The sequence below is a fragment of the Phyllobates terribilis genome, unplaced genomic scaffold (assembly GCF_046119375.1).
Source record: "Phyllobates terribilis strain yellow unplaced genomic scaffold, ASM4611937v1 Scaffold_11__3_contigs__length_659146591, whole genome shotgun sequence".
In the NCBI taxonomy this organism is placed as follows: domain Eukaryota; kingdom Metazoa; phylum Chordata; class Amphibia; order Anura; family Dendrobatidae; genus Phyllobates; species Phyllobates terribilis.
In genome coordinates, this window is record NW_027362771.1 from 598,518,772 (window position 1) to 598,543,317 (window position 24,546).

At 44.2% G+C, this 24,546-nt stretch overlaps 1 protein-coding gene across 2 annotated transcripts in view; it reads right to left on the minus strand.

The window, feature by feature from the left end:
• The window catches only part of LOC141167094 (NXPE family member 3-like), a 183,660-nt gene that overhangs the window by 54,047 nt on the left and 105,067 nt on the right, over positions 1-24,546 (minus strand). For both annotated transcript variants that reach the window (XM_073654442.1, XM_073654441.1), the window contains 3 exons: positions 20,556-21,065; positions 10,707-10,927; positions 8,955-9,025 (listed from right to left, as the gene is read on the minus strand). In XM_073654442.1, the coding sequence (XP_073510543.1) occupies positions 8,955-9,025; positions 10,707-10,927; positions 20,556-21,065 (802 nt within the window). The remainder of the gene's footprint in view (positions 1-8,954; positions 9,026-10,706; positions 10,928-20,555; positions 21,066-24,546) is intronic.

Below are 24,546 nucleotides of genomic sequence, written 5' to 3' on the forward strand. Positions count from 1 at the left end.
GAACATCTGGGAATTTTCGATCAAAAACAAGTTGAATTTTTCAGCCCTCTTAAACCAAGAGTACCTCTTTTCCATGCACTACCCAAATTACATAAAGGGACATTTTCACCCCCAATGCGACCGATTGTTTCGGGTATTGACTCTTTGTCTGAACATCTATGTGAATGGATTGATGAGAGACTTCAACCTTTGACGCGATGCTCTCCCAGTTTTGTCCAGGATTCTAAGCATGTGCTAAATATCATGAATGGCTTGGAATGGACAATCAATAATAGCTGGCTTACATGTGACGTAAACGCACTATATTCTATGATTCCACACACTTTAGCCCTCTATGAGATACACAATTTTATGGAGAGATATTCCAAATATAGCACGAGCTTGCAAGATTTCATATTAGATGCTACCTGGTTTTTGCTGAAAAACAATTACTTCAAATTTTCAGACAGATTTTTCCTACAGCAGCAAGGTTGTTCTATGGGAGCAAAATTATCCCCCTCTATTGCTGTTATTTTTATGAATTGGTGGGAGGACGACTATATCTATTCAGAACTGAATCCATTTCAAACTTCTCTACATTGTTACATGAGATATATAGATGATGGTTTAATAATATGCTCCGGTTCTGATGAGTCAGTTTATGGTTTTGTTCAATATATCAACAATAATCCATTTAATATTTTTTTTCACCTTCCAACATGAAAAGGAGTCGATTCCATATTTGGATATCAACCTAAAAGGGTCAATTGTAACTGGCAAAATTGATTGCTCCTTATTTCGCAAACCTACTGCTGGGAATTCTATGTTGCATGCCAACAGCTGCCATCCCCGGCATGGTGTGAATAATGTTCCAACAGGAGAATATATTCCAGCCAAAAGATGTTGTACTAACAGAGAGGATTTTTTGAAGGAGTGCACCATTATTGACCGCAGATTTATAAACCGCGGCTATTCTACTAATGTGCTCGAAAGGGCAAAAATCAAGGCTGATAGTAAAAGCAGAACAGAATACTTACAGCAGAAAAAACTGCACGAGAAAATCTGCCTAATCTAACCTTCTCAACTACATATAGCAGTAAATTTCACCAAGTGACTGATGTGATTAAAAAATACCTTCCGGTGTTACATGCTGATGACACCTTGAAAAAACTGCTAGAAAAAGGAGTAAATTTTGTATCCAGGAGAGGAATTACTATTGGCAACATGATATCCCTTTCTGATCACACAGTAAGGCGAAAAACGAAAGCAAAACACAACTGGTAATCTGTGTCCGGTTCATACAAATGCGGCAGACGACAGTGCGGCTTATGTCCATACATGGATAATTCTAAGGAAATTAATGCCACAGCTGCTCCATACACACATAGGAACCGCAGTACAGCCTATGTGGTTTATGCTATCACGTGCACACAGTGCAATCTGCAATATGTTGGTTGCACCACACGACCTCTCAGGACCAGAATTGCAGAACATATGTATAATGCTGCAAATGCTACAACAAGAGCTCTATCAGGAGCATCTTACCATCTTCTGTCTGTCCATAAAAGTTGTCTGGACGTTTTTCGTGTTCATGCATTAGAGGAGGTTCTCACCAGCGATCGAGGCGGTGATAGAGATAAAGGATTGCATTTTAGAGAAGCACAATCTATTTTCAAGTTTAATTGCAGAGTCCCTTCCAGATTGAATAAGAGAACGGATATCACGTATTATTATTGAATTAATGCTTTTACACCTATGACATTTGTTTGGTTTATTAGCATAATTGTCTCATTTACATGACTAATTGCTCACCTTGTTCCTTTTCCTCCCTTTTTTTATTTAACTTTGCTTTTGTAATGATCACAAGACATGGTTATGACTAAGAACATTTTTGTTCGAAACGCGTAATCCCCTGGATTTATAATTTTAACAGCATGATTTTAAAGGAATTCTAATAAACGTGAAGTTTTAACACACATTCATATTCCTATTTGGATGTTTGTCGCTGGATCCTTGCTTTTTGTTGATTACCACAGCCGCCTTATCCGAGCACCATCCTGGAGTCCACACCCAAAGCCACAGGAATTCATCTAATGGTGAGCTGAAAAAAACACTTTTTTCTTATATATTCACAGCCCTCCATACAGTATAATGGGCCCCACATAGTCCTCCATACAGTATAATGGGCCCCACATAGTGCTCCATACATTATAATTGCCCCACATAGTCCTCCATACAGTATAATGGACCCCACATAGCCCTCCATACAGTATAATGGGCCCCACATAGTCCTCCATACAGTATAATGGGCCCCACATAGTGCTCCATACAGTATAATGGCTCCACATAGTCCTCCATACAGTATAAAGAGCCCAACATAGTCTTCCATACAGTATAATGGGCCCCACATAGTCCTCCATACAGTATAATGGGCCCAACATAGTCTTCCATACAGTATAAAGGGCCCAACATAGTCTTCCATACAGTATAATGGGCCCCACATAGTCCTCCATACAGTATAAAGGGCCCAACATAGTCTTCCAAACAGTATAATGGGCCCCACATAGTGCTCCATACAGTATAATGGGCCCCACATAGTCCTCCATACAGTATAATGGGCCCCACATAGTGCTCCATACATTATAATTGCCCCACAGTGCTCCATACAGTATAAGGCCCCACATAGTGCTCCATACAGTATAATGGCTCCACATAGTCCTCCATACAGTATAAAGGGCCCAACATAGTCTTCCATACAGTATAATGGGCCCCACATAGTCCTCCATACAGTATAATGGGCCCCACATAGTCCTCCATACAGTATAATGGGCCCCACATAGTGTTCCACATAGTATAATAACACCCACATTAAAATAAATATATATTCACCTCTACCTGTTCCCTTCATGGTGCCTTCAGATCCTCTGCACATCTCAGTACAGCGGGCGTGTTGTAGTGATGTCATCGAGCCCGCTGCACTGAAACGTCAGATGCAAAGGGTGAATGATGGGAGTGGGAGAGTCAGCTGACGCTCCTTCCTCCATCATTGCTTTCAAGGATGTCAGTATAGTTGAAAGTGTGATGCCGGGCTGGGGACCGGGCCAAATATACTCGGGGGACCTGTCTGGGGTCGCAGGCCAAATATATTCACCTTTTGGTCCAGATTTGGTCCAGAGATTGTCCTTTCATTGACCCCATATAGTACCCTCCACACGTATGGTGTGATGACCCTACTGTACCCCCCCTCAACTCCTCTGGCAAAGTATGGTGACCCAACACAGTATGATGCCCCAACTATGATCCCCATATAGCCCTCCACACAGTGTAATGAGCCCCACATAGTCCTCCATTCAGACTAATGGCCCCACATAATCCTCCATAGAGAATAATTGCTCCACATAGTCATCGATATGGCGTTGCGGGACAAATATAATCACCCTGAGGGCTAAATTTGGACCACAGGCCAGAGTTTGACATGTGTGCTCTAGAGAGATAAAGCCAGGTGTCTAATTCTTCTAGAGAGATAAAGCCATGCCTCCACTTACTCTTCCACCTTGGAACCTCTGCTCCTAGAGACAAACCATACATGACAACGGGCAGTGGACAACAAGTTAGACAAAAGGGAGACTGTTAGCAGAGGATTAATCCGCGTGACATCCAGAGTTTAGAACACAGAATGTAGGTTTATTTATATCCAGCATAGGCACAGCATGGAGTCTGGTGTTACTGCAGCATGAGGAAATCAAATACATATATAACAACAACACAGGAAGAGAAGGAGGGGGCATCCTGTCTGTGGGAGATTTTTTTTTTTTTTTAACTAAACTTTGTTAACAACCTCACAATATGCTCAACATATGAAACAGCACAGTAGTTGTTGCAATACACATACAGATTAATATGTATTATTCCAACACCCCCACTCAACAACTACTTATCCTCTTAGTCCCATTGTGGTTCTCAATTCTTGGAACCTAGCTCGTGGCAATGGCTTTGTCATAATGTCAGCTACCATCTTATCAGTTTCACAATAGACAAACTGAATTATCCCACGATCTATCAAATCACGTAGATAATGATGTCTGACGTCAATGTGCTTGGTTCTAGCACTGATCTTTTCACTGCATGCAAGTTTAATGCATCCTTGGTTGTCCTCATAAATCACTGTCGGCTGAGTTGTCGGTTTGCCAAGATCGTCCATCAATTGTCTTAGCCAAACAACCTCCTGGCTTGCATAGGCTGCGGACACATACTCTGCTTCTGTAGATGACAAGGCAACAGACACTTGTTTCCTACTAGACCAGGAGATTGAACTTTCTCCAACTTTAAACAAGTATCCACTTGTGGATTTACGATCACGCGAATCACCAGCCCAATCCGCATCTACATAGCCGGTAAGTTCTAGATCTCCTGCTGCAGATAGTTTTAAATTTACATCTTGCGTTTCTTTCAAATATTGGAGAAGTCTCTTAACAGCATTCCAGTCTCTTTGGCGCGGTTTTTCCACATATCTGCAAAGGATTCCAACTGTTGTTGTGATATCCGGTCGAGTCATAGTTGATATGTATAGAAGTGCCCCCACTGCCTGACGATATTTCTCATTGTTAGGCAACAGGTCATCTTCTCCTTCCAGCTTCAGGTAGGATGGTTCCATTGGGGTTGATATACCTTTGGCCTCTGACATTTTAAACTGATTCAGAATCAAATTAATTTTTGCACTTTGGTTTAGAAGAAAACTTCCATCTTCCTCTCTCTGGATTTGGATTCCTAGATAATATGTCACACTTCCAAGGTCTTTTGTTTCAAAGTGCTGATTCAGAATTTCAGTCATTTTTCCAATTTCTGCGTCGTCTTGATGAACAACAATCACGTCGTCCACATATAAGAGAATATACATCCACTTTCCATCTGTATATTTTGTGTATAAGCACGGATCTGCTTGACCTCTTTTAAATCCTTCTTCCAACAAGACTTTATTCATCTTGGTGTTCCATGCTCTTGCTGATTGCTTAAGACCATAGAGAGATTTTTGTAGTTTGCAAACAAGATTCTCTTCACCTCTTTTTACATAACCTTCAGGTTGAGTCATGTATAAGTCCTCCTCAATGTCGCCATTTAAAAAGGCAGTTTTTATATCCAAATGTCTGACATACATCTTTTGTACAGCAGCTACAGCTAACAAAGCTCTGAACGTGGTCTGTTTAGCGACTGGAGCAAATGTAGCATCGTAATCTTCGCCATACTTTTGAGAATATCCTTTTGCGACCAACCTTGCTTTGAATCTGTGGACTTTACCTTCAGAGTCATATTTGGTTTTGAAGACCCACTTGCACTTGATTGCCTTTTTGCCCTGTGGTAGCTTGGTGAGTTTCCAAGTTTGGAGTTGATGAAGCGATTTGATTTCCTCATTAGCGGCATCGATCCACTTTGTTCTTTCATGGACAGGTAGTGCTTGCATTTCATCCCATGACTGCGGCTCTGACTCAGGTAGTGTCTTGACAATGTAGGATAGACGTTTAGCTGGTATACCTTTGTTTGATCTTGACGATCTCCTGATTTCAGATTCACCTGATTTTTCTGTTGTTCCTTCATTAGTTGAAGAATCCAGCCAGACCTCTACATCCTCCTTGTTGCTGTCTTGTAATTGTGACTTCAGCTGGACTACTGGCGTGATGTCACAAAACTTGGGTGATAAAAAGTTCTCATCAATCACGACATCTCTACTTATTGTGACCTTGTTTGTTTCTGGGTGTAGAATCCTATAACCTTTCTGGGTTTCGCTGTAGCCTACCAGGATACCTTCCTTAGTGTGAGATTCCCACTTAGTTCGCTTTTCTTTGGGAACATGTACAAATGCTTTACTTCCGAATATTCTTATGTGATGTAGTTTTGGCTTTCTGCTATTCCATTGCTCAAATGGAGTTTTCTCTGTAGCTTTACCTGGTAGTCTGTTCTGAAGATGGCAAGCTGTCATGATTGCTTCACCCCAATATGCTGTGGGCAGATTAACATGCTTCTTCCACTTTCACATAGTGTTCTGTTCCTTCTTTCCGCGACACCATTTTGCTCTGGGTTGTACGGTACAGTGGTCTGAAATAGGATTCCATTTTTCTTTAAAATGCTCTGTGTCTCATTACTTGTATATTCAGTCCCATTATCTGCATGTAGAATCTTTGGCATTCTTCCAAATTTATTATATACTTCAGCTAGGTATATTTCAAGTTTCTCTGGAACTTCCTTCTTGCTGTGAAGCAGGTGGACAACTGTATATCTTGAATGATCATCAATAAATGTGAGAAAATATCTCTTCTTCCCTGGGGTCAGAGTGCTCATTGGACCACAGACATCTGTGTGTATTAAATCTAGTGGCTTTGCTGTTGTACTAATTCTCTTAGGAAAAGCTTTCCTAGACATTTTCCCTTTGATGCAGCTAGTACACTTCATTGTCTGTTTACATAGATCAATTGTAATATCCTCAGCTAGTTGCTTTTGGACTAACTTTCTTATTGCTTCTGGGTCTCTGTGTGCCAGACGCCTATGCCACACATGAATACAGTTTTTATGCTCTTCTTGTTGCGCTGTATACACACACTCTTTGCATTTCAGCTTATAAAGTTCATCTGTGATGTTTCCCTCTACTAGTGTGTGACCTTCCTTTGAGATGATGCAGCTATCATGCTTAAATGTAACTTCATTTCCTTGTTTTGTGAGTTTCTTCACAGATAGTAGATTACTTTCAAGACTAGGCACATACAGCACATCCTTTACTGGGATCTTCCTGCTTTGTGTTGGTGAGATTTGACAATCAATATAACCATCTCCTATGCCTTCTGAAGTCATGTACTGACCATTAGCCATAATCACTTTCTCTGATTTACTTTGGTCAAGCTTAGAAAAGAAGTCTCTGTTATTAGTCATGTGACTAGTTGCTCCAGAGTCTATACACCATGCATGCTTTGATGTATTTGCACTGACAGTAAATGCAGTTTCAGTATTCACAGAATCATTTTCTCCAGATACAGCACTTTTAACCCTTTGATGACTGCTTTGCTTTTTCAGCTGATTCATTCTAGCTTTCCAGACTCTGCAGTCAGCTTTCAAATGTCCTGATTTCTTGCAAACAAAACATTCACGTGTTTCTTTTATGTGCTTCCTGCTATCAGTTAGGTTTTGTGTCTGTAAAGCAGATTCTGTGTTGCATGTCCTATTGTTTACACCTTCTGCCTTTCGCTTATATTCATCTATGAGCTTCCCCCTGACATACTCCAGTGTAAGCTCATCATCTGGACGCGCATCTAGTGCGGTTACAAGCGTATCATAGCTCTCTGGAAGGCCACTAAGCAGTAATGCGGCCACATGAAAGTCCTTTAGATCTTCCCCAATGCCTCTCAGGCGTTCTACAACTTCCAGAACACTTCTTATGTAATCCTGCATATCCTGGCCTTTCTGTAGCTTAGACTGGTACAGCTTTCTCATGAGATAGAGCTTATTGCTTAAATTTATCCTCTCATGTACCTTTTGCAACTGCTCCCACATTTCCTTTGCAGTATTACATTTACACACATGCACAATCTGGTCATCATCTATACTGAGTGATATGGTACTTTGTGCTTTCTGATCCATCTCTGTCCACTCCTGTGGCACTGGGTCAGGTTTAGGCTCCTGTGTGTATTTCCACGTACCTTCTCTTATCAGCAGCATTTTCACTTTGAATTTCCAGGATTGATAATTCAGGTTAGTGAGACTTGGCACTGTAAATTTCATGGAGCTGTTGCTGGTGGCCATCTTTGCTTCTTCTCAGTTTGCTGTCTTTCTTTCTTTTCTTTCCTCTGTGTTCTGGGGATCTGTGACTCTGGGACTCTGGTACATCTGGGCCCATAACCTGTTAGCAGAGGATTAATCCGCGTGACATCCAGAGTTTGGAACACAGAATGTAGGTTTATTTATATCCAGCATAGGCACAGCATGGAGTCTGGTGTTACTGCAGCATGAGGAAATCAAAAACATATATAACAACAACACAGGAAGAGAAGGAGGGGGCATCCTGTCTGTGGGAGTTTTTTTTTTTTTTTAACTAAACTTTGTTAACAACCTCACAATATGCACAACATATGAAACAGCACAGTAGTTGTTGCAATACACATACAGATTAATATGTATTATTCCAACAGAGACACCTAGTGGTTGGCACTTTGGAGTGATTATTCAGCCTAAATACTTATTTGGGGGTAAATTTAGTGCCTTATTTGCCATTGGATTGACCATTAGATGAGCCTACGATTATTGAAACAATAACTAACTTCCGTATTAGAAAAAATCAATGACTAATATATCCTCACTAGACAATTTCCCCCATTTCCACATCCCCTTTTTCAGGTCACGTCATCTTCCAAGATGTTTTATCAAAATGGCCTTAATGTGTGTTTGGACACTGAGACTCAATTATTAGACAGCATAGCACCAAAGAAACTTTGTAAGGCCGGCTGCCGTATACTTTTGGATATAAATATCTAAATTTTTAATCTAAATATGGATCTAAATGCAGAGCTTGACTGGGAAGACCCAAGTAAATATGTCTGTCTGACTGATATTAGAGATGTAAATCCAGTGATATCAGGAGAATGGCTGCCGTAGGAAGTAGGAGACCAGCACTGATCAGACGTGCTGGAGGTAGGTGGACACAAGGCATCCATATTCTAATAACTAAAAACAAGCACAGATTCATAAAAAACAGGCCATGTCTCACCGCAATTGTAAATCTGTACAGACCTAAATTGTTGTAACCAATCTATGATTCCATTGAATCAAAACAATGCCCTTTCTGGACTGATTCATCCTGTCCCTGCTGTGGATTGATTCACTTTGTTGAGTGGCTTGAAGCTGAGATCAAGCCAGTTGACTGGATGTGTTTAAGAAGTTTAACTTTATTTATGTAAAACATATCCTAAGGATACGGTGGTGGTCTACAATCTTACCAGAGAAGCGCTCATCTGGCTTGATGATGATTGGAGGAACTGAACCAGATATAGTCTTGTCGGTGACGGAGCTGAAGGAGGAAAATCATACATAATCTGAACAGTGACTAATCTTATTTCTAGAGACTGTCTGAGCCACCACCAATCTAAACCAAAGATAATTTCTTGGGTTATATTTCTACTTGAGATGACCAAATTGATTCATATGGTCCTTTTAGAAAAGCCATGTCAGTATTCCATAGCTGCTGAACGGGAGCCCTGTGAACCTCTTCTTACCTGCATGTATACTCAACTCCTTTTTTGATTATACGTCTTGGTATGACATCATAATGATGTTGCGTTAGGCCAGCCAATCAAAAGAGACGCCGAAGATGTTGTCAAATAGTAGACAGTTTGCACGGCTCTTGATCGGTAGTCATGGAATACTGACAAGACCGCTAGACCAGAGTCCTGAAAATGTATTTACTCATCTGTAACTCTACATACTGACTCATCAATCAACACTGCAGGGCAACTGTGTTCAGTGTAATGTATGGATTGATCACATCTGCATGGATCAAAATGGATCTATTGAAGTACAAGTGTAGAACTTTCCAGAACAGATTCGTTAATAGCTATAGACTAAGTAGTACTTTCCAGAGAACTAGTGCAGCACATGAAAAGTATTAAGGTTGGGAGCCGCAGGTTTTAATTTATGGAGCATGTTACTCTCAGATCTTTAGCAGAACAGAAAGCATGGGTAGGGTGATAGACAGAGTAAAGGGAAGAGACGTAGGGCAGTGAATAAATGTGGAGAGAAAGGTGAGAGGGGTAGACAGATGAGGAATGAAATGTAAGGTATTGCCACACTGTGGAGAGAATGTATATGGAAGTAGATGAAGATGAGATGTAGGGCAGAGCTTTGAGGGTGAAAGTGACACATTTATGCTGTATTCTATAGTAGATGGGCAATCAGTGCAATGACTGGCACAGGGTAGAGGCATCTGTGTAATGGCTGGACAGAAAAATAAGCCTAACTGCTGTATTTAGGACAGATTGGAGACAGGGGAATTTGTTGTCTCTTACTATCTCCTCCTCCTTTATATCTCTTCAGTCACTATTAGCTAAATTAGGTCACATGTGTTTGGTGGAAAATCCACACACACCCGCAAGAGAAATTGACAACTTGTGGATATCAAAAATGCACCGCAGGTAAGTTATCGCAGTGTTAAAAAAAAGCTTGATGTTTCTATAAATCCCATACACTTTGCTGGAAGTGTAAGATGCTGGGGGGTTTTGTGCAGTGAAAATGTGCACTATGGAGAACTCCCCAAAAACTCATCATGGGAACTTAACCTTCAATGTGATTGTCTACTACATAAAGTAGAGCTACCCGAGGATGTAAGCCAGGGTATTCCTGGAACCATGAGATGCATGAGGGCATGAGGTGGTAAGATGACCTTAATGACCTTATCAAAAATCACATGTGACCTTGTTTCCACTGATTCGTCTTTGGAGAAACCCTCTGGGAGATTCTACCATCTGGCAGTGTTGATCCGGAAGAAGGAAAGATCCATATGAATCACTTGTTAATTATCTACAATTAGTGGAAAATTCCTTGGCAGCATCTGCCTGACGCTGATTACTTTATATTGCCTAACTAGTCCGTGCAGTTGTGCTGTCCGTAGATACTTCCTCTAGACGACTTTATTTGTTTTTATCTACTGAAATAAAAGTATGATGAAATTTTTGTGGAAAGTAGGCATCACTCACCCACTAAGTAGAGCGTCCTCCAGAGCGTTTGTCACTTTTCGGTATCCACCCATGGAGTGAAAGATTAGTGAATGGCACGGCATGTTCTGAGGTCTCTCACAATGCCACCTGTCACTGCTAACAGGATCTATATATGTGCAGACATCATTTCCAGTAACCTGAACATTGCACTCTGTCACTGCACTCCTGCCATTATAGCGGAAATATCCATTGAAATAGACCTAAAAGTCAAAAAAACATTGAGACAAGCCATTACTGGAAGAATGGAATTGTGCAAATTCGAGACACTAAAGGAATTGAACAGAATTAGAAAAATATGTCTGTTTTATTCAAGAAATAGCTCCACAATTGTCTTCAGGTTGCAACTGCTATTGCAGCTCAGATTCAATAAAGTGAATACAGAATACAGTGAATACAGAACATTTTGTACAATCTCTTTAGGGCGTAGAGTAGACCTTGTCTTTTCCATTGTATGTTTGCCTGTTTTGTGGTTTTTTTTATTTTTTTTTTACCAAGGACAGGAAAATGACAACATAATGATATGAATCCATGAAGGAATAACCTTATGTGGATTCTAAAAACATTATGTATACTCTCATTAAATCCCTAGTCACAAAACCTTTTAAGCCCAAAACCCCCATTATGTTTAGAATCATCCTTAAAACATCCCAGAAGCTCCCATTCCGAGGCACCTTTGTATAATCTTTACCTCTTCAAAACATATTTTTAGAGAATAAATTTTACAATAAAAAGTTTTGCAATTTTTTATATATTTTTTCTTTAATTCTTAATAGATGTCAAGATTTCTGCTGCTGTCATTTAATAGAAAGACTTATTGGTCATACAAGCCATGCGCCATTGTGTCCATCCCATGGCCGGGATACATTTTTATTATTTAGAAATTAAAAGGTTCCAATTCAATGACAAGTGGAGATCTTGAGAGCAAAATACTAGACATCAATGTCGGCAGTTTTATACGTCTTAGATATTCATTTATTTATTTTACTCACTTATCTTAGTGTTCCATCAAAATGGTGTTAGTTTTGCAGATCAACATCTAGTGATGGACCCAAATCATGAAAATTGTGCAACTTCCTATGTTAAAACGTATACTTTATTAATACTTTATTAATAATAAACCATTTATAGATAAATATGAAGTTCTAATGTTTGTCTTATTATTATTATTATTATTATTTGTTTACTAAGGATGGGAATAATTATTGGAGAAGGGGGGAAGTTCATGAAAGGAGCCAGGGACTGGAGCTGGAGCTAGCTCATCCAGGACAGCACACAGAGGACTGGACACCGGAGTCCAAGGCTGTGGGACCCTTCAGGCCCAGCAGCAGATACCGCAGGGCAGGGGATTGCAGGTTTCCTGACCTAACAGAAGCCCGGAGGCTCAGCCACACGAAAGGACCAGTACCGCCACAGAGGAGCGAGGAATACACGGGATCAGAGTTGCCAGCCATACAGGTGAGCACAGCACGTCACACTCAGGGACGTGGGCTACAACACGACTATAAGCGGGATAGCCAAAGAGTACAGTCAGAACGGCAGGCCTACAACTCCACCTGGCCAGGGGAATTCTAGGATTGCTCCCAGACTGACCAGGCCCTCATCCCTAGCAAGTACTCCCGTTGGGGCCTATATAATTGCCACCAGTAAAGACCCTAGGACTGCACTGCAAAGACTCCGGCACTATCACCACCACCATCCATACACGCTGCCCTGAAGCTACACTCTTCCTCTGGGGAGTTACATCACCTTGCTGGACATACCACCAGCTTCCTTAGTGGACTGCTCCGCAGCGGCGGTTCCCAATAACCGCATTCCACAGGTGACGTAGTCGGACTATACAAACAGATTCACATAAACTACCCTGGTTTGACCGCCCTGGGTCACGGACCAGGTCGCCGCCACGGTGACTACAACCCCCAGCATCTACAAGGCCCGGCTCCGGGTACCCCACGGCCCAGGGGGCGCGTCAATAGCAAATAGTCCTTTGGCTGAACCATGGGTAGTGACATGTTTACTAGTACATATCATAGAACAATGTTGTAGAAATGCTGGTGGCACTGCTAACTGGTGATTTTTATCACTAGGAATTTCCAAAAAATCAGCAATGGAGTCCATCAAGATTTTCCAAGGCTCAGTTGACATGGGCATTGGCTGGAGACTCATACAATAGATTTGCTTAACATCTTTTCTCCTGCCTGGCTAGGTATATGAGGAAGAAAGTACTTCACTTACATACTTGTCTCCTGGAAGAGCAGAGAAAAGAGAAAAATGGGCCCAGGACCTTGCACTGCCGGCAATGTCATATGTTATCCAAGTAGACTTCATTAAAATTGTAATGCACACACCCGGGCTGAGCGGCGTGTGCGTGTGATTCCACTGGACTGTGCCGGAGAGTGAATGCCTGGAGGGGCGTAACTAGGTATTCACCCGATCCGACCAGGGTCGCGCGACGGCATACGACGCCAGTGCACCAAGGAGGAACTGAGCAGAGGGACCAGGTGCTACTCCAGGACAGACCCCGGACACGGCTGTTGACCCACACAGGGGAATACAGGAACAGACAGGTTAGGCTGGCACACAGACTGGTGGGTATAGGCAGGCACGACTGGTATGCAGGCAGGCGGGTATGCAGGCAGGGGGGTACAGGCAATCATGGCTAGAGTGCAGACAGGGAGGCACTAGCAGGTAGGAACACAGGCAGAATAGGACCCAGTACACACTGGGACACAGGAACAGAACCACAGATGTGGCTGACAAACACAGCAGAGTAAGGCCGCCCAGAGTGGTGAGCGAGAGCAGGGCAAGACGAGACCGCCTAGAGCGGTGAGCGAGAGTAGAGCAGGACGAGGCCGCCTGGAGCGGTGAGCAAGAGTAGAGCAAGCCGAGGCCGCCTGGAGTGGTGAGCAAGAGTAGAGCAGGACGAGGCCGCCTGGAGTGGTGAGCAAGAGTAGAGCAGGACGAGGCCGCCTGGAGCGGTGAGCAAGAGTAGAGCAGGATGAGGCCGCCTGGAGCGGTGAGCAAGAGTAGAGCAGGACGAGGCCGCCTGGAGCGGTGAGCAAGAGTAGAGCAGGACGAGGCCGCCTGGAGCTGTGAGCAAGAGTAGAGCAGGATGAGGCCGCCTGGAGCGGTGAGCAAAGGCAGAGCAGGCTAGAACCGCCGGAGCGGTGAGCAAAGGCAGAGCAGGCTAGAACCGCCGGAGCGGTGAGCAAAGGCAGAGCAGGCTAGAACCGCCGGAGCGGTGAGCAAAGGCAGAGCAGGCTAGAACCGCCGGAGCGGTGAGCAAAGGCAGAGCAGGCTAGAACCGCCGGAGCGGTGAGCAAAGGCAGAGCAGGCTAGAACCGCCGGAGCGGTGAGCAAAGGCAGAGCAGGCTAGAACCGCCGGAGCGGTGAGCAAAGGCAGAGCAGGCTAGAACCGCCAGAGCGGTGAGCAAAGGCAGAGCAGGCTAGAACCGCCGGAGCGGTGAGCAAAGGCAGAGCAGGCTAGAACCACCGGAGCGGTGAGCAAAGGCAGAGCAGGCTAGAACCGCCGGAGCGGTGAGCAAAGGCAGAGCAGGCTAGAACCACCAGAGCGGTGAGCAAAGGCAGAGCAGGTTAGAACCGCCGGAGTGGTGAGCAAAGGCAGAGCAGGCTAGAACCGCCGGAGCGGTAAGCAAAGGCAGAGCAGGCTAGAACCGCCAGAGCGTTGAGTAAGGCAGAGCGGGGGGGACAGGGCTCTGTACACACGGAACAGACAGAAAGGGAAAGGCAGAACCAGAAACCCACAGGGTACTTGTAGTGAAGTAGCGAGTGGACCACAAACTCACAAACGGAAGTACAGTGACAATGAGCAGGAGTTAGGTACGAGTTCAGACTCTGCAGAAAAAGGAAAGGTATGGACAAAGAGAAACACAGGAAAACAGACTAGGAGAGTATACAGACAAGAACAGACACAGCAGCAAGATACAGGAGCGGGTCTAGGTATGCAGCCCCTAGAAGGTGGGAGGAACAGGCTAGGAGCGTGTTCAGACAGGACAGACAAGATACAGGAGCGGGTCTAGGTATGCGGCCCCTAGAAGGCGGAACGAACAGGCAAGGAGCGTGTTCAGACAGGCCTGGAAATACAGCCTCCAGGAATGGCAGGCAAGCAAACACAGAAGGGGACCTGGCACATTCAGAGTGAAAGAGCACACTGAATGAAACACAATGCTCAGGCATGGGTTAATTGGAGCAGCTGGGTTAAATACCAGGTGACAGACAGCAATAGGCTGAGGACGCACAAGGGGTGTGCCTGCAGCAGGTACAAAAAGCAGGAAGTGATCGGGCGCCGCCCTTAAGCAGCAGAAAGAGAAGCAAACAGACAGCATGGAGGGAAGCCAGAGAGACATTCTGGATTGGAGATCAAGTGCGCGCTCTTGCACAGTGGGAGATGGACCACTATGCAAAGACGCCGCCAGGTATGTTACAAAAATGATGGAAGACAACACTTATGACAAATGACTGAAAGACAGCCGGGGCATCACAGAGACAAAAAGTCTGCACAAGAAACTTTTAGTGCCCAACTTAAGTGAAAAAGGCCATCTTCCATTGTTTGTTATTTTTTATGCAAATTAGATTGTCGGCCCCACGTAGATTCAACTTAAAAATGAAGTAACAGGCCCTTGTAATGTAATTGAATACTGTGGAAAAAGAACTGCACTCTTGTAATGTATCTTGGTACACGGATAGGGTCCCAACCCGTTACATATAGAAAGTCCAAGAGGGCAGTCCTCTGAGGCCGGTGTTGTGGCAGCTTAGATGGTATCGCTCCCCACAGGTGGAGCAGGGCCTCAGGGCAGCGTAGGATGGGGGGATGCAGGACAGAGGGGACCCAGCCGGGTCAGAGCAAGAATGGGAGCACACAAGAAAGTCACTTCTGTACCTTTACTTGAATTAGTTCAGGGACACCCCGGAGCACTGTAGGGGGAGGGGTGCACGTCCGGATTCTCCCCAGTGAGCGGGTGTACGGCCTCCTGTTTCTTGCCTCTCTGTAGTAAGTTTCTGACCTGCCTGGAGCTAGGCCTAACTTGGTTTCTGTCCTGCACCGGCTGACTTTGTGGTAGGGCCTTCTCTTGGAGTACGCGCTCCCAGCTTGCGGGGCCTCTGTGACTCCTGGCTCTGGTATGTATCAGCTCTTGGGTGATCCTGGGACCTGAAGTCTTCCCGGGGTCTCCGGTTGTCTCTACAGGGGGGTATACGACCCTGTAGACGCGGACCCGGTGTCCGGTATATGTTTTCTGGGGTGAGCTTGTACAGCTCCTCTGCCCCCAATGTTACTCACTCCTCTAGCCTTCGGCCTACTCGGACCCTCACTAGGCTATACACACTGGCAGTTAGCTGGCTGACTCTTCTGCCGCTCTCTGAACTTCGACAATGCTCCTGGCTCACTAACCTGAGCTGCTTGAGTCTAGACTAGCAGGAGCCTCTTGCTCCGCTGCTAAACCTTTAGCTGTGTTCTCTAGACTGCAAACTGAAACTAGACTGAGCTCCACTGCAGACTGACCTGTTTCTGTTTCTCACTCTGCAGGAACTGGCTCTGTTCCCTAAGCAGACTTTGTTCCTCTCTGCCTGTCAGCAGGAATTGAACTGAAAACTGAACTGCCTAACTCCACCCTCCGTATTTATATCCCTATCCGGGCTCCCTTTGGTGGTCTGAGGTAGGATGGAGTTGTGTGTATGCTGTGAGCAGCCTCTTGTGGAGAAATCCTTTAATGCACCCCTCTAGGATCTGTGGCACAATTGCGCAGCAGGGCGTCACAAATAGCTTACAGATCAATAGGAAAGGATATCTACTTTTCACTGTGAGTTTATTCAATTCATTTATCCCAATCAAAGAAGGGGCATTCTTCATTTTTTTTACACAAAAAGTTTGGCTCTTGTGGAAGAAGAAGATTCTTACATAAAGACTCTCTCCAAATTGACATTGTCTCATTCTCTGGTAGGGAAAGAGGATATACTTTACCTCCTGTAAACTGTATAACCTGGAAGCAGTGGGATGGCACAATCATAGAGAAGATACTCAAAGGGTGTTTCTGATTGTTTTTTGGAGAAATCATCACAAAAGGAGAAATTTTTTTGGAGTGGATCAATGCAGTCTGGGTCAGGTAAGAAGAACCACAAACAGCAGTCACTCCAAATCTGGTTGGACAGCTAAAACAGGTGAACTCCAAGAGCAAATAGCAAAGAAAATGCTGAAGAACTTGGAATGTAACCTTTTCCGAATGCAGAACATCATTGTACTGGTATCGTGATAAATGATCATCCATTACATTAGATTCATAGGGTTTCCTAGAACAACAACATGAGAATTCTGAGTTTTTTTGACCAGGGTGAATAAATGAAGGTCTCCACAGCTTCAGACTCACAAAAGGAAATTAGGATTGTTGAAAGGAAGACTCACAGTGACAGCAACCCACAACTTGTCATCGAGAAAAGTATGTATCAGATCTAAGATGATCTCTGCACCTGGACCTAGAACTTATAGCTTTATGACTTTGCAGAATGAATAGGATAGTTGGCAATCATATATTTGAAATGAGTTGTGTGACGCTGAGTCTCTACTCATGGGCAAGCCACGAAACAGGGTAGTCAGGAGGTCGGAGGTCAGATACCAGGAGAGCTCGTAGTACATAGGGGTAAGGCAAAGGCGTAGTCAGATCACAGTCTGGGGTCAAAAGCCAGGAGGGTATGTCAAGACAAGGTACTACCACAAATATATAGTCAGAGGACAAGTCGGGGGTCAGATACATGAAGTCAGAGAGGGTGAAAAGCCGAATGGGTAATCCAAACGAATAATGAATAATCATGACAAGTCCAATGTCCAGCAACAAGATCAAAAAGTCCGATACTGAGCAAGAAAACACACCTAACCAAGCTAAGCTACAACTGACAATGTGCTCTTCACAACCAGCAGGCTAAAAAGCTTGCAAATCATTAAGGATGGGAGACACCTAGGGAAACACTGCAGGATAGACCAGATTGAGCAGCAGGGCTGTCAATCAAAATGCTGAGAGCCCAGCATGCCCCAGGATCAGATTGGATGACTGGACTGTCACTCACAAAAAAAACAGTCCAGCACACTCCAGATCCCATAGGGCGACTGAGCTGTTACTCAGTGTTCCTAAGCCACAGGAAACCGTGACAATTGAGTAATTTACTCACCAGTAGTCATTTTAGTATACAAATGTGAACATAGTCTTTCTTGAGAACTTTCCCACATACACAGATCCACTCTGCTCACTAGGGAGATTAAGTTGTCTAAGAATGAGGAAAGATAACAAATTCTGCTAATTTGACCTAGATGTGACTGGATAGTCCTTCATAGAAAACTGTCACCAACCCTCATTGACTTATGCTAATTCTGATGCCAAGGTGGAAGAGTTTGATGGCTTCCGGCCTGAGTAGGCTTTTTGACATCATCAGTCAGAGCCTGGGGCAATACACGTCATCATGTCATGATATATGTTGCTATGTCAGAGACCCACTCAGCCGCGGAAACCTCTAAGTAAGTGTAGATGAAGGAAGAGCAGGTGTTGTGCAGAAGTATACAAGAGGCTTGAGGGAGCTGCTCGGAGGACCGGAAGAGAAGCTGTAGTAGCAGAACAGGTGAGCGGAGAGGATTATTGTTTTTTTATTGTTTTTTCACCCTATGTTTATTATAGTCTGGGGTCTAGAGAAACATAGAGGCGCATTCGAATTGCATCTAATTAATTCAATACTTATCGAATTTCCAGGCCAAATCCAAATTCTAGATTTATTCATCACTAATACAAATGTAGCGTCCTGAGGGTTCGGCCGCTACAGGGGTATTGCACCTCAACCAGAGGTGTGGTATTCCACTCCCGGGTAAGGATGGAGTATGGACCAGGGCTCAGTTAGCTGCATACAGCACACACACCCCATTTCCGGGGGACAGCTCAACGGTGCTCCCATTAGACAGTAATGCAGGCACGACAGATCATGTCCCTGGCTGGAGTGGGGAGGGGGGAGGAAAACCCAGTGATGTAGGAGCAGGAGGGGACGGTTTCTGGGCATAGGTAGGAGCCCATTGGTTGCAAGTCACCTGGGCTCATACACAGAGGGGGAGGTATATAAGGTGGGCACCATCTTAAGACAGACAGACAGTGAGTAGGGTGAGTTGAGGAGAAGAGGAGTTCAGCCAGAGAGGGCTGACAGGGAGCTGTGGCTCAGTCTGGGCCCAGCTCCACGAGGCAGGCCTAGAGTGAAGGCCAGGGCCAGAAGAAAGGAACAAGAACAGAAAGGAACAGGAACAGAAAGGAACAGAAACAGAAAGGAACAGAAACAGAAAGAGAAGTACCCAAAGTGTAGAAAGGCCCAGAGACACGAAGACAGAAGGAACCCTAAAGACCCAGGAGATTGCGGGTGACGGGTTGGCAGAACAAGGTACCAGATCCCAAGTTGGTGGAGGCGACTAATCCTTAACCAAGAACCGGAGGTCGTGATCATCTCTTAGTGCGACCCCTCGCTACACCTACTAGAAAGGCACACCACATAGGGTCAGGGAGGTGAGCACGAAGCCCTCCCAAGAGAAGGCCCGCGGGAGCTGGACAGACGTAGTGTCACTGGTGGGGCACGGCCAGAGAAAGGAATAGAAGGGAGTCCTGTGCCACACTCTGGAATTGCCTGGGGGTTGGCCGAGCCCCTGCATCTGGTGGATGCAGCACGGCTTGGGCAGTCATTGTCGGTGGAGTGACTTGGATTATAAAGAACTGTGAGTAAAGAACTTGAACTGCAACCCCACGTCTCTGTGCTTCCTCGCCGCACCAGCACTACTAGTGCTGGGACGCCCGTGCACCATCACTCCCATCATCTACTACACTGCCCTGGGGCTGCACTCTTCCCGTGGGAAGTTACACTACCTCAGCTGCATACACCATCAGCCTCAGCGGTCTGCCTTGCAGCGGCGGTTCGCACTGACCGCAATCCACGGGTGGCGTAGTCGGACAATTAACCTAAAACCCATAAAAGACTGCCACTGGTTTGACCACCCTGAGCCACGGGACCGGGTCGCCACCACGGAGATTACAACCCCCAGAGACCCGGCTCCGGGTATCCCACACGTGTGCACACACGGCCCAGGGGGCGCGTCACAAACATTTATAAATTATTGTCACACTCATTCACTTCATTAGGAACAATAACTCCCAGCATGTTCTGACAGCTTTTGACCTTCTGGACCTGATGTTTTCCCCACAGATTACATTCCGCAGCAATGATCACAACCGATTGACAAGTTGGCAATGTTTCAGAAAAGAAAAGAAAACCTCCTTCTCCTCCTAGACTTCTCCTTTATAGAATAGGTCCAGCCTGACCAGTAGTATATTTGGTTGCTTAAATACAGCTAAAATAAAAATAATGTAAGAAACTTTACAATAGAATATTTATATCCCTTTTTTTGCCTACGTCTCCAATGCAGACCTTTGTGTGGTCATAGCCAAAAGACTACAAACACACCTTGTGTAGTCTGATCCTGCAGACAAAGTCCCTTGTATCTAAGGCCTAATTCTTCCTAACATACAGTCAGCAGACTAGCAAAACATAGGGGATAGTTGGATTGTACCATGACTGCAGAATCAGACCACACAAAAACGGTTTTCAGTTTATTACTATGAAGACCCATAGCCCTGCATAGGAGCTGTGCACTCAAAACAGTAAATTTTTGAAGTGATATGTTTAACCATTCAAGAGTCCAGGAGAACATGCCGACAACCTTTATGGTAGGCCTCATGGGCCCATGTCGGTTGTCACTCAAGGATAGGCAACATTAGTAAGATACTTTATATGCTAGATCACCTTTTCGGGATAACTTTCCCTCTTCTTCTTCAGAACATCCACGGCCTCGCTGGAATGAATGAGCCTGATGTGCACTTCAGCTTCCCCTGTCCACGGGAGGAGGAACATGGCTACATAACTACCATTACCATGGTCCTTCACTTGTCCTGTCACTCCGGCCTTCACTTTTTTAGAATGAAGCTTAGCCTGGAAGAAATCTCCACCATAGTTCTTAGGTTTTCCATAGTGATCCCGAGCCGTGATGAAGATTTCAAGAAACTCGCCAACCCTATACGTATCTCGTGGATTTAACAAGTGGTAATCACAATTCTTGGGACTTGTCGAGAAATGAACATGACTGACAGTTGATGGAGGCTCAGGCCAGTCAATGAGCACAAGAAGTTCTGATAGACTAGACTTCATTGGAAAGACTGTCGTAAAAGAGATGCTGATGTTGGGTTGTTTGAAGACCTTGAAAGCTAGAGGTCTGTATTTATCCAAATTGTCCACCGATAGGAACCTGTAGAAAAACTAATGATACCAGAAAGTTAGGTGTCGTAATAGACAATCATGGAGAAGTTTATATGACTTGTTCAAGAGATTTTCCCATCATCTTTCTAGTTATGTTCCCAGCATTATTTATACTCTATGGAGAAGCCCTATCATATGAACTATTTATTTACTCCTTCCTAGATGTCAAGTTGGGGCCCTATGATTTACACAGAGCCTTCAAGTGCTGGATGTTCTGCTCTGTAAAGGCACAGCTTGGTTTATATATCTCTATACACATATAAAGTGGGGAAAATAAGTATTTGATCCACTGCTGATTCTACAAGTTTTCCCACCAACAAGGAATGGAGAGGTCTGTAATTTTTTATCTTACGTGCACTTCAACTGAGGACGACTGCACCGTATTGAAGGGAGGATGGATTGGGTCAAGTATCGCTAGAACTTTGAAGAACTTTGAAGTTGGGTTGTGGCTGTGTCTTCCAGCATGACAATGACCCAAAACACACAGCCAGGGCAACTAAGGAATGGCTCTGTAAGAAGCATCTCAAGGTTCTGGAGTGGCGTAGCCAGTCTCCAGACCTGAATCCAATAGAAAATCTTTGGAGGGAGCTGAAACTCAATGTTGCCCAGTGACAGCTCCGAAACCTGAAAGATCTGTAGAAGATCTGTATGGAGGAGGGGGCCAAAATCCCTGCTGCAGTGTGTGAGAACCTGGTCCAAAACTACAGGAAACGTCTGACCTCTGTAATTGGAAACAAAGGTTTCTGTACCAAATGTTAAGTTCTGCTTTTTTATTGTATCAAATACTTATTTCATGCAATAAAATGCAAATTAATTATGTAAAAATCATACAATGTGATTTTCTGCATTTTTTTTTAAGATTCTGTCTCTCACAGTTGAAGTGACCTACGATAAAAATTACAGCCCTCTCCATTCTTTGTAGGTGGGAAAGCTCACAACATTGGCAGTGTATCAAATACTTATTTTCCCTACTGTAGGGACTGTACTGTATTTACAGATATGTACAGTCCTGCTCATCGTTATTGGCCCCATGAAGTTTAAGTACATAATGTGGAATATCACCTGGAAAAATTGAAACAAGTGAACCAGTTTTTTTTGTATAGAGACTCGTGTTAAATACAAAAGAGCAAAATGATAAACAATAATTTAAAACCAAAAACAATGGGAGGGAAAAATAGAAAAACCTAAAGCTTTCTGTGTCACTGGTATTGGCACCTTTACGTTAATTTAGTATGGAAACACATTTCGACTCGTCTGTGGTAAATCACAAAAGAGATTCACCTGTGATTAATTGGCAGTGCCCATGTGACATGAATTAGCCAATGAATAATGACTTTAGTATTTTAAAAAGCCACATGGTAGGCCCTGTTTCTTTGTCACAATGGTGAAAACAAATGAGCTGTCTGAGGACATAAGAACTGCTGTTATTAGCACACAGACTTCCAAAGGGTATAAGGCCATCTCCAAAGACCTTGGTATCCCATTTTCAACAGTGCGCAATGCTATTAAGAAGTTTGCCAAGCATGGGATCATCAAGAACTTCCCTGGATGTAGGGGAAAGAGGAAAATTGACAAGAGATGTCTTGGAAGGTTGGTGCGAATGGTGAAAAAAAATCACATCAAACATCCAAAGACCTGAAGGTCAACATGGGACAGTCTGGGCAAAGCAACAGTTTGTTTACCGATGACGCAATGAAGCTTATAAGGAAAAGGACACCTTTGTAACAGTTAAGCATGGTGGAGGATCCATAATGCTGTGGGGTTGCTTTGCTATGTCTTGCACTGGAGGTCTTGACCGTATTACAGGAATCATGAAAGCAGAGAATTAGAGTGAAATGTCCTACCCAATGTAAGAAAACTTGGTTTGAGTCAAAGATCATGGGTCCTCCAACAAGACAATGACCCAAAGCACACAGGAATGGTTGAAAAATAAAAAATGGACTGGTTTAAAATGACCAGCAATGAGTCCTGACCTCAATCCCATTGAAAATCTTTGGGGTGAGCTGAAATCTGCCATTAGGAAGAATAACCCTGCAAACATTCAAGAGCTTGAACAAACTGCAAAGAGTGGGAGAAAATTCCAGCTGAGAAGCGCAAGAAGCTTATAGATGGCTACAAGAAACGTCTGGAGGCTGTCAGCAATGTCAAAGGATGTGCATCCAAGTAGTAATTAGGGGGGCCTTTAATGCTGCACATGCTGTTTATTCATTTTTTTCTTTTAAATTGCAACGTGGAAGTTGAAAAACAATGTTTTATTGTTGTATTACTTTGGCCACTAATTAAAAAATCCTGAGGATATAACTTTGGTACATTTCCATTTATTTCTGAAGATATTTTACAGTCTATGAAAAAAATGAAGGGGTGCCAATAACGGTGAACAGCACTGTGTATGGTTGTGCATTGGTTTGCCACTTTTTATTCATTAATTGGATTTTTACACATTTTTCTTTGACTCCACATCATTCACACATACCTTTGGCCGAGACAACTCTCAAACAGTCCAGACCTCTTTCCTAATGAGCACCATTTTTTACTCCAATAGCCCCCTAGTCGTAAACCCCCTCACCACCATCATGTCCTCTCCATTTCGTCCCTACTGCTCTTATATGATGGTCCTCACAACCCCCCACACATGGTATGATGTTCCTCCCAGATGTCAACACATGTCACAGCCCCCACACACGGTATAATTGTCCTCACTGGCTCTTACCCATGAAATTATGGTCCACACAGCCCCCTACATACAGTATGAAGATCCTCATAGCCTGCCACATATAGTATGACTGTCCCCACAGCCCACCACACATGGTCTGACAGTCCACATAGCCCCTCACACATGGTCTGATGGTCCTCACAGTGGCCCACACATGGTCTGATGGTCCTCACAGTGCCCCACACATGGCCTGATGGTCCTCACAGTGCCCCACACATGATCTGATGGTGCTTACAGTGCCCCACACATGGTCTGATGGTCCTCACAGTGCCCCACACCAGGTCTGATGGTGCATACAGTGCCTCACACATGGTCTGATGGTCCTCATAGTGCCCCACACATGATCTGATGGTCCTCATAGTGCCCCACACATGATCTGATGGTCCTCACAGTGCCCCACACTTGGTCTGATAGTGCTTACAGTGCCCCACACCAGGTCTGATGGTGCATACAGTGCCCCACACTTGGTCTGATGGTGCTTACAGTGCCCCATACATGGTCTGATGGTGCATACAGTGCCCCACACATGGTATGATAGTCCTCTCAGCCTACTATACACAGTTTTTGTGCTCCTCACATACAGCCCTCACTCTATGATAGCCACTGCAGCCTACCACATGGTACGATACTGCCACACATTTACCCTACAAGTCACTGACAATTAAAAAAAAAAAAAACAGATGCTCCCATTGCTCCCGTTATCCCCACGGGTTGTTTCAGTCTTTGCTGTGTGCACACTGAGGCTTTGCACAGAAGATGCAATGTAGT